We start from the raw sequence: 18,908 nt of genomic DNA on the forward strand, positions 1-18,908 counted from the left end.
GTCGGGTTTCAGATCTCATCACAGTACAGGAACCCTACTAGTGAGGGTTACAGATGATCTTACTTTTATTCTCTGTGCTGCTAGACCGCAGTGCAGCATTCAGTACTGCTGACCACAATGTTTTACTACAGTGGTTTGAATCTTATCTTATTAAATAGTGAGTCTTGTTTATACACAAAAGAGTTCTGTGCTAGGGCCATTTCTATACGCAATATTATTGTAAGTTATAGCTTGCATTTTCATTGCTATGCAACGATACCCAGCTTTATCTATCCATGAAACCAGAATACACAAACTAATTAAACTGTAGGACGTCTTAAAGGTAAAGATTGAATTACCTATAATTTCCTGCTAAATTCAGACACTGAGGTTATTGTACTCTTTCTCATAAAAAAATATCTTCGAAATGTGGTGTCGAACCATATACTTACTCTAGGTGGCATTACCTTGGTCCACAGTAACACTTTGAGAAAGTGTTATAGCAGGACTGTAGGTCTCCTTTAAGACTTTTCTCCTGAAGTGAATTTTCTGTTTTCAGTACTGTTGCAGTACTGTAAGCCATCACGTTAAAAATAGCACTTTGCTACCTCAAAACCCAGATTCCTTCCAGTCCATGTTCACGCAATGATTTCAAAGTTGTGCCAACACATTTTACAGGGCAATAGCAATGCAGGCATCAACATGGCAATGATCTTAAGTGAAGAAAGTCAGGATGCTAGCCCAACTGAAATATTGTGGAATGAACCGAAGAGAGCTATTCAGTCACCTCACCTCAGTTATTTTTAATGTCAACAGCTACAAGCCAATTTGTCTTTGGAAAACAAAGAACAGAGAGAAGAAAAGACAGTGTGATTATTCCCGTGATAGGTTTTGCTTTTGTTAGTATAGAAATTAGATTTCACATCATGCTTTTGTGAGAAAGGTGAATTGCTTTAAAAAGTGTGAATACAATTTATTTGACATTGATGGTAATGAAAATTGATTTGCTGACTGATGTGCTGAGACCTTTAATGAACAGTTCTCTCTTTGACTGTCTGTTGCACTTCGTTTTCGTAGGTAATGGAAAGTGAGGAGTTCATGCTCCTTCCTGCCAACCAGCTCATTGACATAATCTCCAGTGATGAGTTGAACGTGCGGAGTGAGGAGCAGGTTTTCAATGCCGTGATGGCCTGGGTGAAATACAGCATCCAGGAGCGAAGACCTCAGCTACCCCAGGTTTGTTGTTTGAAGCCTGTGGTACATTCAACATCTCCTTTTGGTTTAATTCTCTGTCCATTTTTCCTTGTTAGTTTAGTTTTAGTGTTTTTCTGATAGTTTGTGAACTACATTTTTAGTTGGTTGTCCTATTCTCTGACTAATGTTTCTAGCTTGACTTGTTTAATTGTATTTGCTCTGCAGGTCCTGCAGCATGTCCGCCTGCCACTCCTCAGCCCCAAGTTCCTCGTGGGCACAGTGGGTTCAGATCCACTCATCAAGAGTGACGAGGAGTGCAGGTGAGTGCTGTTTGTAAGGGGAGTAGTGGTAAAAATCCTGCTTGTGCACATATAATTGAGGAAATATATGCTATTATGGTTAATATGAAACAGTTTACTTTGGGGTTGATGTTACAGAGACTTGGTGGATGAGGCCAAGAATTACCTGCTGCTGCCACAGGAGAGGCCGCTAATGCAGGGTCCCAGAACCCGACCCAGGAAACCCATCCGATGTGGAGAGGTCCTTTTTGCAGGTCAGTATCTTAGGCACAGAAATTAAAACCATGATTTCCTAATATTGCATTTTTTTTTTTCTTATTTAAATCCTTACCAGTCGATTGTTAGTATTTTGTAGGAAAAGCCTGATTTTTATTTTTTACTTCTTAATTCCTTCCTTTCTTTCTTACTCTTACAGTTGGAGGTTGGTGCAGCGGTGACGCTATTTCTAGTGTGGAGCGCTATGATCCGCAGACTAATGAGTGGCGGATGGTGGCTTCAATGAGTAAGCGGCGATGTGGAGTTGGTGTCAGTGTCCTGGATGATCTATTGTATGCAGTGGGAGGTCACGATGGCTCGTCATATCTCAACTCTGTGGAGAGGTCAGCGGCAGTCCCTGAGGCTTTCACTGTAGATATTCACTGCTTTCCAACAGTCTGTTTGTGTGTGTGTTTTATTCTACTTACGTGGTTACCTACACTTTAGATACGATCCTAAAACCAACCAGTGGAGCAGCGATGTGGCCCCCACCAGTACTTGTCGCACCAGTGTTGGCGTCGCTGTACTTGGAGGATATCTGTATGCAGTGGGAGGACAGGATGGAGTTTCCTGTCTCAACATAGTTGAAAGGTAGCAGATTTCCTGTACTATACTATTTGGGTTTCCAGTCCCATTGGTGGCTACTAGATAAAAGTTAGTTTAATGTAAAAATGATTCTTTGGAATTAAATGGCCAATCTGGCTGTGTTCAGGTATGATCCCAAGGAGAACAAATGGACTCGTGTCGCATCCATGAGCACCAGGCGACTGGGTGTAGCTGTGGCTGTACTGGGAGGATTTCTATATGCTGTAGGAGGATCTGATGGGACATCTCCATTAAACACAGGTGTGCACTGAATCATGTGTAGGCATGGACTGTATTAAAAAAGATGGAGAAATACTAAGTCAACTGCTAACCTTAGCAAGATTTGGTTATCAGATACCTGCTAATTGGTGCTAAGTAATAGACTAATCTCAAATAGTGGCATTTCACTCACCAAATGAGAGCGTAGATTGTCTATACCAAACAGCAAGCGGGTACAGCTCCATATGGCAGCACAAAAAATGATCACTGTAATGTGTAAAGGGGGGAAAAATCCATAGGAGTGTAAACAACTTCTTTGTTTTTATGCAGTTTATTTTAACATTTTAACAGTCAGTCATTGATGGACGAATGTTTGGAAAAGCTCAAATGGCCACTACAGGAACTGCAGTTTTTGGCACTTAAGAATTGCCTTCAGTTTTCTCCCTGAAGGTTGTTGAAGTCTGTATGTCTGAAATATTGCTGCCAGAAAAGCTCACAGAGCAGGCGAGCCACATTTAGATAAAGACTGCTGCAGGTGCCTGGGTTCTAGTTCGGATCTGGACATTTCCTGTGTGTCATTCACTGCTCTCTGTTCCTGTCCACTATAGTGTCAAAAAGGCCTAAAAATAAACATTTCAAATGTCAAAAATGCACAGAAACTAATACAAATGACAAACATGAGGCAGTCTTAAATGCCTCAGTTTGAATGGGTCTCAAATGTCTTACATCTTTCTTTCTTTTAGTTGGATCACTAGAAATATTTCCAGTTTGCAGTGTCACATTTTGACTACTATAATTACTAAACACAACTAGACAGATTTTAGTTGAAAAGCTGAGGATTAAAGAAAAACTGCAACATTTTTAAAAATACTTAGATTAAAACAATTTTTTAAATTATATTTTTATGTAAAAACTGATACTTCATCTCACAAAATGCTGTAGCTTATGTCTAAAAGCAGTGTGATTAAAAACGGAAACTTTTTCAATTAAGTTTGACCAACAGGGACCAGTTTAGGGGTTGCAACTTGGAGCTTGAATTAATTACAGAATTGATGATGATCTTTAATGACTAATAGCTAAGGAGTTACACTTACTCTTATTGGTTAAAGTTAATGGTAAAGCAAACCATACTCAGGGCTCTAGACTAACTTTTTGACATGGGCGCACCGGTACGCCTAACTTTAAAAATTTAGGCGTACCGGCACAAAAGTTAGGCGCACTCAAATTTTTCAACTGCATCGCTTAACACCGCAGTTTTACATGTGCACTTTCTTTGGGGGGGGAAGTCCATACAGACAATATTCATTTCTAAATTATTAACTAACAAACTTGTGCTTAAATTGCTTTGTCAATATTGTAGAAAATGTTAAACTTAATCATCATCTTGGCTCCTCTGACGACCTGTTTGCTGCTGCCTGCTGCTGAAAGGCAGTGGGGAGAGGGGACACTTGGGCAGTGCATTTATTGCAGCATATAATGTGTTTTCTGGATACACTGCTGCTTTTTCAGCATTCAAAGATTGATGGCACCGTGTCAGCTGGCTATGAATTTCAGACGGATCAGTCCTTAACTTAACACAAAAGTTATCAATCGTTCTTTTCATCTTTTCTTATTACCCACAGCTACATCCACTTCTGTCAGGCCTAGGCTGCTCACTAGGGCTGGGTATCATCACTGATTTCTATAATCCATTCGATTCCGGTTCTCAAAATCCTGATTCAATTCAACTTAGCCTCAGACAGTCAGAAATATTATAATTCTGATCATTTATCAGTACTGATACATGTGAGACTTGATCAGAATTGTGAACATCACAGCAGATGCCTTTGTGTCAAAGTAACTGAGAATAAAACACAGAAAAACATGAAGGAGATTTTCCTGCTCTGTGTTTACGTCTTTGTGTGGAATCCGTTAATGAATTGATATCGCTTTATTCAAGCTACTCACCTCTCTCTTCCACCTGCACTTTCAACTGGACCACGGCCAATCAGAGAGGTCCCGCCCCTGACTATCTCTGATTGGTTTAGTCCACGATAGGGGCATAATGGCCGTTTATCAATATGCGTACTTGTGCGTACTTGGGTTCTCGTGTACTCGTGATACGTCATCAGTCGGAGACCAAGTACTGTTCCAATTCGAAGTACGCATCACACCGAGAACGCGAAAAAGTCCCGGATGTGTTCTCGATCCGCCCATTTCATCGAGCATGCATCGGTGTAGACTTGGGACAGCTATATATCCCAGAATGCATTTCGTCCAAAACTCAACAGCGGACTCCCGGCACATCGCCCCCCCCCCCTCCCCTGCCCTCCCCGCCCGCTAGCGGTCTTCACACTACTCACACTACTCAGAAACTCCAGCAGCTGTCCATAGTATTGAGTGTCCACTAGAATAGAAATAAAAGCGTTCTAACATCTCACCTGCTTGTTTTATTAAGGTATGTACACGTATGTACATGTACACTATTTTTATTAATAGAGGTTTCACTACTGAGGGTTAAAATGATATATAAGTTACTTAGATCACTTCTAAATGTTAATGTTTGGTTTATTTCAGTGTTTTATTTGTTCCTGAGTAAACCGGTTTGGCTGTGATTAAAGTTAAGCTGCATAACATGTTACTCACAGTTAAATTAAGAGGGACGGCAGTAAAACTCCGGACCTGTGACATCATCACGCACGCTGGTACAAATCACGAGTCCGTGTCGCCTACTTGAGAATTGAGAAACGGCCGACGAGTCCGTGCTCGCGTTCTCGGCAGGTACGTACTCCCGTGCGTTCTCGGCGGGCGTACTCACCGAAAGCACGCGAGTACGCATCGCGTGCATTTGGGCATTGATAAACGGCCAATGTGTCTGTTGTTGACCACACGGAGAGTTGCAGAGATTTTTTTTTTTTTACCCGAAAATATTTGCGACCAATTTTTTTTTTTTTTTTTTTTTTTTTTTAGTCGCACCACTGAAAAATTTGGTCGCATTTGCGACCAAATTGGTACAGACATGTTTGTGCTAGAATTGAAACTGCAAGCAGAATGTTAATTAACACAATAAACAATCAAAGCAATAATTTGGGAAGATGAAATAAACAAAAAGACCCAGAAATTTATATTTGTGTGAGCCACGAGTCGTCTCTGATGGTTTGATTTTCATTAAAACCCACAAAGGGTCACACTGAGGTGTTACAATTTTCTAAAGAATCTCTTGCTTTGGCTCTGGATTTGGTCCGTGGAGTACGATTGGCACTGTTAGGAAGCCAGTGAAGGAACGAGTTCTTTTTTTCAGCACATATGACTCATACAAGTTGATCAAAATCAAGATATGAGTCTCCAGCCAAACCTCTGCTCATTTTAATTTGATTCAATAAGATCTGTGTGTGGGTACAAGTTTGTACTAGTGTCTCACCTTGTAGGGACATATTGCAGTAAACGGTATACAGAACTAATCAGAGCTAATACCATAGTATCATGTCTCTTGTGGAAGTATTCAGTATGGGGGAATGAGGGTGTGGCTAGGAAAAACAGGAAAGTATTTAAAGGAAGAGGTCAACAAAGAAAAACTGTCATAGTCAGGGAGATGAAGAAAGCAGACAGGGCTAGGTATACAGCAGAGAGAGAGGTAGCAAAGGAAAAAGAAAAGGCTTATGCTGGCCGTTTATCAATGCCCAAGTACGCGAGTACGTACTCGCGTTCTCGGTGAGTACGTACCCGCCGAGAACGCACGGGAGTACGTACCTGCGGAGAACGCGAGCACGGACTCGTCGGCCGTTTCTCAATTCTCAAGTACGCGAGCACGGACTCGTGATTTGTACAGTCGGAACACCTGCGTGCGTGATGATGTCACAGGTCCGGAGTTTTTACTGCCGTCCCCTCCTAATTTAACTGTGAGTAACATGTTATGAAGCTTAACTTTAATCACAGCCAAACCGGTTTACTCAGGAACAAATAAAACACTGAAATAAACCAAACATTAACATTTAGAAGTGATCTAAGTGACTTGTATATCATTTTTAACCTCAGTAGTGAAACCTCTATTAATAAAAGTAGTGTACATGTACATACGTGTACATACCTTAATAAAAACAAGCAGGTGAGATGTTAGAACGCTTTTATTTCTATTCTAGTGGACACTCAATACTATAGACAGCTGCTGGGGTTTCTTTAACCTGAGTAGTGAGAAGTCCGCGAGCGGTTTGGGGGTTGGAAACGATGTGCCGGAGTCCGCTGTTGAGTTTTGGACGAAATGCATTCTGGGATATTTAGCTGTCCCAAGTCTACACCGATGCATGCTTGATAAAACGGGCGGATCGAGAACACATCCGGGACTTTTTCGCGTTCTCGGCGTGATGCGTACTTCGAATTGGAACAGTACTTGGTCTCCGACTGATGACGTATCACGAGTACACAAGTACGCACAAGTACGCATATTGATAAACGCCCAGTGTGAAGATGGACACCAAAGAAGAAGAAAGGACTTCTATTGATTGGCTAGGCAGACAGAGAATGTGCAGCAGGTTAATGTGGTTAAGAATACAGGAGTGCAGAATTATTAGGCAAGTTGTATTTTTGAGGAATAATTTTATTATTGAACAACAACCATGTTCTCAATGAACCCAAAAACTCATTAATATCAAAGCTGAATGTTTTGGAAGTAGTTTTGTTTGTTTTAGTTTTAGCTATTTTAGGGGGATATCTGTGTGTGCAGGTGACTATTACTGTGCATAATTATTAGGCAACTTAACAAAAACAAATATATACCCATTTCAATTATTTATTTTACCAGTGAAACCAATATAACATCTCCACATTCACAAATATACATTTCTGACATTCAAAACAAAACAAAACAAATCAGCGACCAATATAGCCACCTTTCTTTGCAAGGACACTCAAAAGCCTGCCATCCATGGATTCTGTCAGTGTTTTGATCTGTTCACCATCAACATTGCGTGCAGCAGCAACCACAGCCTCCCAGACACTGTTCAGAGAGGTGTACTGTTTTCCCTCCTTGTAAATCTCACATTTGATGATGGACCACAGGTTCTCAATGGGGTTCAGATCAGGTGAACAAGGAGGCAATGTCATTAGTTTTTCTTCTTTTATACCCTTTCTTGCCAGCCACGCTGTGGAGTACTTGGACGCGTGTGATGGAGCATTGTCCTGCATGAAAATCATGTTTTTCTTGAAGGATGCAGACTTCTTCCTGTACCACTGCTTGAAGAAGGTGTCTTCCAGAAACTGGCAGTAGGACTGGGAGTTGAGCTTGACTCCATCCTCAATCCGAAAAAGGCCCCACAAGCTCATCTGTGATGATACCAGCCCAAACCAGTACTCCACCTCCACCTTGCTGGCGCCTGAGTCGGACTGGAGCTCTCTGCCCTTTACCAATCCAGCCACGGGCCCATCCATCTGGCCCATCAAGACTCACTCTCATTTCATCAGTCCATAAAACCTTAGAAAAATCAGTCTTGAGATATTTCTTGGCCCAGTCTTGACGTTTCAGCTTGTGTGTCTTGTTCAGTGGTGGTCGTCTTTCAGCCTTTCTTACCTTGGCCATGTCTCTGAGTATTGCACACCTTGTGCTTTTGGGCACTCCAGTGATGTTGCAGCTCTGAAATATGGCCAAACTGGTGGCAAGTGGCATCTTGGCAGCTGCACGCTTGACTTTTCTCAGTTCATGGGCAGTTATTTTGCGCCTTGGTTTTTCCACACGCTTCTTGCGACCCTGTTGACTATTTTGAATGAAACGCTTGATTGTTCGATGATCACGCTTCAGAAGCTTTGCAATTTTAAGACTGCTGCATCCCTCTGCAAGATATCTCACTATTTTTGACTTTTCTGAGCCTGTCAAGTCCTTCTTTTGACCCATTTTGCCAAAGGAAAGGAAGTTGCCTAATAATTATGCACACCTGATATAGGGTGTTGATGTCATTAGACCACACCCCTTCTCATTACAGAGATGCACATCACCTAATATGCTTAATTGGTAGTAGGCTTTCGAGCCTATACAGCTTGGAGTAAGACAACATGCATGAAGAGGATGATGTGGACAAAATACTCATTTGCCTAATAATTCTGCACTCCCTGTAGAGCCCTGATACTGTATGTCAGTGGTGTTTCTTGTTTCCCATTGATAACCACATTTGAACGATGTTCTTAGTTGAACCAATGATTGAAATTTGTTTACATATTTCTGTCATTTTCTCCTGTTATTTAATCACCTCATTCTTTCCTCTTCAGTGGAGCGCTACAACCCTCAAGAGAACCGCTGGCACACAGTGTCCCCCATGGGAACCAGAAGAAAGCACCTTGGCTGTGCGGTCTATCAGGACATGATTTACTCTGTGGGAGGTAGAGACGACACCACAGAGCTAAGCAGCGCAGAGCGATACAACCCCAGGACCAATCAATGGTCTCCTGTAGTGGCGATGACGTCCAGACGGAGTGGGGTGAGTGTGTGTGTGTGTGTGTGTGTGTGTGTGTGTGTGTGTGTGTGTGTGAGAGTCATGATGGATGTTTATGTATTTTAATGCACACCTTAAATGATGCCATATGTTGTGTAAAGCATTGGAGTAACTATGTGTGTCTGCAGGTGGGCTTAGCAGTGGTTAATGGTCAACTGATGGCAGTTGGAGGCTTTGATGGGACGACGTATCTGAAAACTATAGAAGTCTATGACCCTGATGCCAACACATGGAGGTAAATGGCATTCTAGTAGGATCGGTTCTTTAGTTACTATACATCAAGTACAGCTGTCAAACACTTAGCTATGTGATGTGCATCTAAATGTGTTAAATAAATTCATAGCTGTGACACTGAACACAAATGCTAATCTTAACTCTGGTTATAGCCACACAGACTCGTGCAGGAAACTTCATGATGCATGATGCAGTGAACAGCTGTGATTAGTACATGCAGATATGTGGACAGGGGCTGAGTTTTAGGGAGTACTTGAGTTGCTTTTTCATTGTGTTTTCAATGGCAGAGCAAGAATTTTAAATATTGCTCAATTGTGATTATATAATTGTGGGAAGCAAAAATGGTGATGGAGATTACAATTAGATTAATTGTGCAGCCCTGTGTTTGCACTGTTGACATTTTTTGACTTGTCTCCTCTTTCTAGGTTGTACGGAGGAATGAACTACCGCCGGTTAGGTGGAGGAGTGGGCGTCATTAAAATGACTCACTGTGAATCCCATATTTGGTAATGCCACCACCGCCCCTCTCCTTCCACACACTTTCACTTCTCATCAGCTGGCGCTTCTTCTGGCTGACTCTTGTGCCTCCAAAAGAGAGATTGTGAACCGAGTGGACATGTGAGAACCATGAGGAGGACGGGGAGATGAGATGGCAATAGAAGGACAAACTTTTGAACTTTACTTCACCCCCAACCCTCAAATTCAAAGTCATTAACTGACTGACCACGGTCGCCATGAAGTGCACTGAGAGCGGAAGTCTACCAAGTACCATTAAGCTTCTAGTTCAGAGAGGATGGACCTTTTCAAAGTTATTTTCCAAGCGTTGTGGTCTGGATTTAAACCGGTGCTCACCTTTGGTCAAGAAAGCTGCTGGCAGTGAGTGTCCTCTGAAGAAGTTTAACAGCAGCCGAAAGCCTTGCTCACCTTCCTTTTCCTTTATATGGCAGCCCCCCTAAACTGCTGCTGCTGACCGCCCACCGCCTTCAGTAAGTTTAAAGAACAGACGCCCAATGGGCAAACATACTTTCTCATCATTGTGAGATTTCCTGGTGATACAACATTGCATACTGACTGTAAGAGCCCAAACTCCCTCATTCCGTTTGGCATAGGCTTTGAACCGTACAGCTTTCCTCTGGGCCTCATGTGTAGCATTAATCAGTAACAGTCAGGCAGCTTCCTTCTGAAGGCATCTGCATGTGTACTATGGACACAGAGGAAAACCGTATTTTGGTACTGTAGCTGTTTTTGTTGATTGAGGTCTTTAAAGATTTTATTTGTTTTATTTAGAGGAATGTAATTCACCCCAAGTGGGCCGAGACATCAAAAATCAACCTCGAATGTTACTTCAGCACTTCAAATCATTAGATTTGTGCCATGAAAGGATCTTCTTCTGTTTTTTCCCAAAAAGGCTCTCCATCTTGGACTGCATTTTCTGGTTAGAGTGACCGTCGAGCTTGTGATAATTCTCCAGAGTAGAACAAGAACTCGTGGTGTCCAAGATTGTATATTTGGATGAGCTTGTTCTTGGAAGTTACCTGGCATCAAAGACTAGAACAGCTGCACAGCTATGGACCAAACTACTGGGTCACCTACCATAATACCTGTAGGAGCTGCTCAGCCATAGAGACCTATGCTATGATCTCCTGGCGCACAGTTTTTGTGCTGAGTGTTGGTAACACACCATGTGCCTCAGCACCTGGTGACCTCACTCTGTAACTTGATGTGGTCTAACACTCTGAGGCTGCAGTTCCTAAATGCTTCCAGTTTGGACTAAGACCACTTGCAGTTGATTGTGGAATATCTAGGAGGAAAGAAACATTAAACTGTCTTATTGCAGTGTCGTGCTTAAATTCAATAAGCTCTTTAGGAAATGTTTGTAAAGTCAGACTGCATGGCTAGATGCTTGATTTTTACAACTGCAGCACTAGAACTGGAAATGGCTGAATTCAAAGTTTAAAAAGTGTGGCCCAATACTTTTGTCCATGCAGTCTGTTTGACCAGGAAGTAGGAAAACCAGAAATAGGAATAGCCAAGGCTAGCTGATTAGCAATGGTTGAACATTCAAAATATGAGTAAAGATGCTTCGTACTAGTAATTCAGTCACAGATGGCATTGTGCTCTCTGATGGATTTTTAAAAATAAAGTTTAAAAAAAAAAAAAAAAAAAAAGCTAAAATACTCCACCATATTTACAGGCAGCCGTTAATGTCTACATGGGAAAAAAAAAAATTGCTTGGGAACACTCGATGATGGCTTCATTACACTGCCGGCACCGAGAGTCTTTTGCCAAGAATTCCATCTTGTTTGAATTTATTTAAGGTTTAAGAACATGCATACAGTTTCAGGGAGTTTCCTTGAATTTGTTCAATGTGCAGTGTAGAAAGAAGGAAATGAACAGCATTTTAAACTGATGCGCACACAGAATGATGTTGGAGAGCGCTCTGATGCACAGCAAACAGGGTTGCTTGACTGTACTGGACACTGAGGCCACTGATCAAATGTGGACACAGCTTATTGGCGTGTCTGCGTGTCATTACAGTAAAGCTCACAGAGAAATCTGTTCTTTTTAGCCATAGACAGTGCAATTTAAAAAAAAAAAAAAAAAAAAAAAGAATAAAATTGGTTCATTTTAAAAAGAAATCAGCGTCATATTGAAATATTACAACTTTTGGATAGCTTACAGATGGACCTGTTTGTAAGCCATCCAATTGATTCTCTGTGTGACAGCTTTACCACAACTTATGCTGCACCAAGACTCGCATAACGATTTTGTGATTATTTCAAAATCAGAAAGGACTCTGGTTCTGTAGCCGTACTGTCCCTAATCACAGAAATCAGGCATCTCTCATGGAAGTGGAGGACAATAAAATTGGAGTTCTGTTACCTTCTTTGAAGTCTGTTTCAAAACTTCAGAGGGAGCCCTGTTGTGTAGATAGCCTTTTTACAAATGCAGTAAAACAGGATGGACCACATGAATAGAACTGTTAACTATAAAGTAATTGCTATGTGCGTAGTAGTGTAACGATATATATTTGTTTACAGAGCCATAAGTCCATTTTTGTTCTGCTTTCAGTGCCCACATCCTTGCTTTTGTTCTGTCATCATACAGTGTAACAGCACTGCCTGCTGGTGGACGCTCATAATGCAGCACTTATACAGAAAAGGGTGATACAGATGAGGAGTGGTACATGGTTGTACAACTGATCTCTCACAGAGTTTAAATAGATGGTGAAATTTAGTTTGAATGAATCTTCTCAGAATTTATTGCACTGTGATTGGTAATGTATTTTAGATTTTATCTTTTCTTTTGTTTTTCTTAATTATATTTTATAAAGGTTTTTCCAGACATTGGGCGGAAAAAAAGAATCACAGGTCAACTGGGGAATCATACATTTCAGGCATCGCTGCCTCGATGCTGTGCAGAAGCAGTTTTCTTTTCCCACATGCAACACTACATGTTTTGACTCACTCTGTGTCACATGCAGCTCATCACAGCAGCTCTGCACTTTAAACTACAGAATCTGATGCAAACATGCGAGATGCATCCCTTTTTTCTTTTTCTTGTGTGTGGGGTTTTTTTTTTTTTTTTTTTTTTAACTAAAATTTCATAAGAGAGTGAGTCACAACCTGAATGTTGGTGTTAATAGTTTTTTTTTTTTTTTTTTTTTTTTAATTTAAATTGTTTTGGTAGATTTTGGGTTATGTTCTCTCTGCTAGCACAGGGGAGGATTTCAAGAGGCAGAACTGTTGTCTGTTTGTGTAGTTACTGTTTGCAGATCTCCACTTTAAAACAAAATGAATGTTTATGCTTTAGAAATGCTCACTTAAAAAGATGAATCATTGATCATTTCATATTTTTTTTTTTTTTTTTTTTTTTTTTTTGACATTGAAGAATTGTGACACATGCGCAGTTGCTGAACAAAGACCGTTTGCCTGCTTCTTGAAGACTCTTCCAAAAACATTTTGCTATTTTCAACTGCCACAGAATTACAAGGAAATGCCACTCAGTTTAAGAGTCCATGCATCTTATTACTTTGGTTGTCATAATTTTGTTGTAAGGAGCATGTTTATTATTTAAGTCACCCAATTTTTCAGCTGTGTGACAGCATGGTTGTTCTAATGAGTGTTAAGTCCTCGATTTATAAACGGCTGTGTTTTTCAACCTTTTAACAGAGCAGTTATTGATGGAATTAAAAGTACACAAGGCAGACCAAACCCAATTTTTGGAAATGGATTTTAGACCAAAGCAAGAGAAATATGGTTCCCAGACTGAGTGGTATTTCTGTCATGTGTTCTACTAATGATGCATTGTATTATAATTGTCAGCCAGCCTTCAGTCGGTAGCCTTTTGAGAAGCCTCACCCAAAACGTGGTTGTAATTGCAGATGTTTGTTTTTGTGTATCAGAGAGCTGTCTTAGCTCACCATGTTCGCTATGACAACGATTAAACTTTTTCCCTGGAAAAGAAGTGTTTCTGTTTTGTTTTGTTTTTTTGGGGGGGTTGGTTGGTCGGTTGGTTGTTTTTTGTTAGACTTATATTACTTTTAAAAAAAACAAAGTTTTTTTTAAGTAAGTTTAATTACTCCTCAGCCTCCTTTAGCAATAATGATACTTAAGTGTAGCCTGTTCGCAGCTCTGGAGGCCAGGATCACTGAACTGGAGACTCTGCTTTGCACCCTCAAAATAGCTAGCCAGGCCGTTGTAGCCAGTGGAGCCGAAGGTAGAGTAGGCCCCCCTAGCTGTCCCCCCTACAGACTGTCCCGAGCAGCTGGGGAAACCAGATGGCTGGGTGACAGTGAGGAGGAAGTGTAGTCTTAAACAGAAGCCCCCGGTACACCAACCAGTTCATGTGTCTAATTGTTTCTCCCCACTCAGCGACACCCCCAACCAGCCAACCATTCCTTTAACATTAACTAGTAATGACTTCATGAACTTCTTCACAAATAAAATTTTAATCATTAGAGAAAAAATTACTCATAATCATCTCACAGATGTAACATTATCTTATTAGAGCATGCGGTAGGTATTACAGGTACTGCGCTGCACTGGGTTGTAGTAATCTAATGGACTCCAATTTATTCATGTAAATTGAGTCCTCTTTACACACAGGTAAATAATGGAGTTCCACAGGGTTCCGTGCTAGGACCAATTCTGTTTGCATTATATATGCTTCCTTCAGGCAGTATCGTTAGAAGGCATAGCACACATTTTCACTGCTATGCAGATGACACCCAACTTTATCTATCCATGAGGCCAGATAACATACACCAGTTAGTTGAACAGCAGGAATGTCTTCCAACCTCCAAAGACCTCTAGCTTTCTGCTTATAAATCCTGATAAAACTGACGTTACTGTACTTGGCCCTAAAAATCTTAGAATATGTTATCTAACCAGATACTTAATCTGGAGTCATTGTTGACCAGGATATGTCCTTCAATGCACATATTAAACGAATATCTAGGACTGCTTTCTTTCATTTTTGCCAAATCTCTAAAATTAGAAATATCCTGTCTCAGAGTGACGCTGAAAAACTAATTAATGCGTTTATTACTTCTAGGCTGGACTGCTGTAATTCATTATTATCAGGATGTCCATAAAACTCCCCGAAAAGCCTTAAACTTTAATTCAAAATGCTGCAGCAAGAGTATTGATAGGGACTAGAAAGAGAGAGCAGATTTCTCCTGTTTTGGCTTCCCTTCATTGGCTCCCTGTTAAATCCAGAATTGAATTCAAAATCCTGCTCCTCACATACAAGGTCTTAAATAATCAGGCCCCATCTTATCTTAATGACCTTGTAGTACCATATCACCCTATTAGAGCACTTCGCTCTCGCACTGCAGGCTTACTTGTGGTTCCTAGAGTTTTTAAAAGTAGAATGGGAGGCAGAGTCTTCACTTTTCAGGCCCCTCTTCTGTGGAACCAGCTTCCAGGTTGGATTTAGGAGACAGACACTATCTCTACTTTTAAGATCAGGCTTAAAACTTTCCTTTTTGCTAAAGCATATAGTTAGGGCTGGACCAGGTGATCTTGAATGCTCCCTTAGTTATGCTGCAATAGGTTTAGGCTGCTGGGGGATTCCCATGATGCATTTAGTATTTCTTCTTCAGTTACCTTTCTCACTCACTATGGCCGTTTCTCAATTCTCAAGTACGTGAGTACGTACTGGCCGAGAACACACGGGAGTACGGACTCGCGATTTGTACAATTGGAACACCAGCCTACTTGATGATGTCACAGGTCCGGAGTTTTTACTGCCGTCCCCTCTTAATTTAACTGTGAGTAACATGTTATGAATCTTAACTTTAATCACAGCCAAACCGGTTTACTCAGGAACAAATAAAACACTGAAATAAACCAAACATTAACATTTAGAAGTGATCTAAGTGACTTATATATCATTTTTAACCTCAGTAGTGAAACCTCTATTAATAAAAATAGTGTACATGTACATATGTGTACATACCTTAATAAAAACAAGCAGGTGAGATGTTAGAACGCTTTTATTTTTATTTTAGTGGACACTCAATACGATAGACAGCTGCTGGGGTTTCTTTAACCTGAGTAGTGAAAAGACCGCGGGGGGGGGGGGTTGAAAACGATGTGCCGGGAGTCCGCTGTTCTCGCCGGCTCTAATAATCCTCGACCTCGCTGTCTGCTATGGAGCTGGCGGGTCACAGACGTCTCCGAAAACGTCGGAGTGCGTTTGGAAATATATGATATCTTGATAAATCGAGCAGATATTTGAAGTTTACACAGCTACATTGTCGCTTGAAAATAACTTAAAAGTTTATTTTGTGACCCAGAAAGAGTAATATTTAAAAGTTTTTAGCCCCGCTCGTCCGCCATTGCCGCGTTTGAGTTTTGGACGAAATGCATTCTGGGATATTTAGCTGTACCAAGTCCACACAAGTCACCACCGATGCATGCTCGATAAAACGGGCAGAGCGAGAACACAATTGGAACAGTACTTGGTCTCCGACTGATGACGTATCACGAGTACACGAGAACGCAAGTACGCACAAGTACGCATATTGAGAAAGGCCCTATGTGTTAATAGACCTCTCTGCACAGCATGTCTTTTATCCTGTCTTCCTTCTCTCACCCCAACCAGTTGCAGCAGATGGCCCCGCCCCTCCCTGAGCCTGCTTCAGCCGGACGTTTCTTCCTGTTAATAGGGAGTTTTCCTTCCCACTGTCACCAAAGTGTTTGCTCATAGGCGTTCATATGATTGTTGGGGTTTTCTCTAATCCATTATTGTAGGGTCTTACTCTACAAACTTAGAAATAACAAGATGGTTTTTAAAAACAATTCAGGCTTTAGGGACTTCTACATTGCCTTCTCTTTTCAGACCTAGAAGCTGCGTCCATTTTTTATATCATCTATGATGTAGGCCTTTGCAGGGCACTTATTGAAATACATGGAAATTCAAAATTTCAATCTTAGTGTTATTGGGGCATAATACAGGTCTTTTGTGTGACACATTTTTTCAAAACATTTTCAGAATTATAGTGCAAATTGAGGTCAATGAAGAGATTTAAGTTAATTCACTGAACTGAGCACAATCATACACCCTTATACAGGTTGTGCAGTTCAATGACGTTATACTTATTGGACTGGTTTCCATAAAAGAGCCAAGCAGACAACTGCAAAAAAAGAGTACATTTTTTAGTCACTATCTGGCCAAATTTGAAGGAAAACTTTAAGAGTGAAATGTAGATCCACTGAAAACAAGCTATATTAACACAGAAGAAGTAAAAAAAAAACCAAAAAAACATAACTACTGGTGATACCCTTTTTTTGGATTATTTTTTCAAATCAATGTGCACTGAACGCATTTGAAAAATTGTACTTCATATGCCTGACAGGGAGTTGGTTTACTCCCTTTCATTCCTTTCCCAATTAATTTGCAAAGTTATACTTAAAAATCAAAACCATGAAACATGTTTACCGAGGGACCCACACTGTATTTTGTTAGGGCTATTTCTTTTTTTATGAATTTTATATTTTAAAAATGAACTTTTAATACATTTTCAAGCAGTTTGATTTGTTAAAAGCCTCATTTAATGGCAAATTATTGGTTAAATGAAAATGCATTTCATAGAGGTTGCAGTAATATCATATGACAGAATCTGTGACATGTATCTGCCAATCATTAGTGGATTTCTTGTGGCAGCCCTTGCAATAGCTAGTGACTGACTCAGTGGTTCCAACTTTGGACCCAGCAATTATATGGTGTCATGCTGGTGCCTGTATTTTTGTCACCTGCACCAGTTCGGTGAAAAAAACAAACAAAAAAAAGGAAATGTGTTAAACTGCCTCTGGATTAGACACCCAACACCCTGTGGAAAAGGGGTATATGAGAGGGACTACTGCAAGAATTTCACAGATGATTCATAGGAAAGGAAGGATTAAAGGAAATTGCTTTCCCCTCCAAGCAATCTAGCCACAGAAACTGCAAGGTAGGATTATTCTATAGCAGAAGTACTGCTAGACATTTTCATTTGCAACACAATTAAGTTGCTAATAATTTATTTGGTGGTTGGCTGAAAACACTATATCTCTGTTATTGCTAAATCAGTTTTATTGTCAGAAACTGAAAGATGTTGAGATGATCTAAGAAATACTCACATAGTTTGGAGCATTTTTGATGGATGGTTGTGACTGATTTCTGTTGCCCGAGGAAGTAATTAATTTGCCACATGCAGTGGGGCCCAGTAATCACTCAAAAAATCATTTTTGTTCCAGGACAAGCCACTCATGGAGACACAGCTCAGCTTTTTCACCTGCCAGACTCGAGCCCTCTCTTTGCTGAAACCTGCTAATTTAATTGCAGTGGCCTGGCCTCAGGATGGTCAGTACTTCTTGTGCCAGACTCTTTAGCTCTTTAGAGTTTTAAAATGCAACAAAAACACTGATTTTATTTTAAATGATATATTTCCCAAATGTGGAGTATTGTCATGCAATTGAATCCAATGAGATAAAAATGATAGGAAGCTTGACTTTCTGGCCTATTTTAATTAGTCAGGATTGATGATGACCCCGTTCCAAGTCTAATCCTAAAACCAAGGATTTGGGAGATGAGCAAAGAAGGTTTTGGAAAAAATGGAAATAGTATTTATTGAAATGATTATTTTATTGACGGAGAGATCAACAAAATAATAGACAGCAGCAGTCTGTTGAATTCTGCACATTTATATTCAGTAGTATCTACATTAGTCTCAGTGTAGCTCAGCTGTATTTTAACGACAGCTAACATAGTGGCTACAAAGCATCTACCTTCAAGTAGGGATGCCCAGAATACAGAAGTATAGCAGAAACAGTCAAAGACTCAACTCACATTCCTTGATGCAACTCGCAGCAAAATGCCATTATGACAAAGGACCTGACCTGTACAGCGTTGCAAGGCAAGTGAATGTTTATTTCCTCTCTTTAGATTTGTGCAACTTTCCAGATGAACACATCACACAGCTCTCTCATCAGGTCCTGGCATCATACTCAAACCTCCCCTGACACCACACCCTGAACCCACTGCGCCACCCCTCCCCTGCTCCTGAGCCTCAAACCACAGCCATACACATATTGTTCACAACATAGATATGAAATGGCGTCCACTGCCTAATTTATCATTGGTACTCACCCCAGCCCTAGCACATGTCCCTGACTGTATGTGAGATAATCAAAAAGTC

At 40.7% G+C, this 18,908-nt stretch overlaps 1 protein-coding gene across 1 annotated transcript in view; it reads left to right on the top strand.

The window, feature by feature from the left end:
- Positions 1-13,693, top strand: part of klhl20 (kelch-like family member 20) — a 28,597-nt gene extending 14,904 nt beyond the window's left edge. Inside the window, exons 6-14 of the mRNA XM_031730848.2 lie at positions 1,057-1,215; positions 1,399-1,493; positions 1,611-1,726; positions 1,888-2,071; positions 2,175-2,318; positions 2,440-2,573; positions 8,766-8,974; positions 9,118-9,224; positions 9,649-13,693. Coding sequence (XP_031586708.1) covers positions 1,057-1,215; positions 1,399-1,493; positions 1,611-1,726; positions 1,888-2,071; positions 2,175-2,318; positions 2,440-2,573; positions 8,766-8,974; positions 9,118-9,224; positions 9,649-9,733 — 1,233 coding nt within the window. The 3' untranslated portion in view covers positions 9,734-13,693. The remainder of the gene's footprint in view (positions 1-1,056; positions 1,216-1,398; positions 1,494-1,610; positions 1,727-1,887; positions 2,072-2,174; positions 2,319-2,439; positions 2,574-8,765; positions 8,975-9,117; positions 9,225-9,648) is intronic.
- Positions 13,694-18,908: the final 5,215 nt, after the last annotated feature.

This window comes from Oreochromis aureus, linkage group 18 (genome assembly GCF_013358895.1).
Source record: "Oreochromis aureus strain Israel breed Guangdong linkage group 18, ZZ_aureus, whole genome shotgun sequence".
NCBI lineage: Eukaryota > Metazoa > Chordata > Actinopteri > Cichliformes > Cichlidae > Oreochromis > Oreochromis aureus.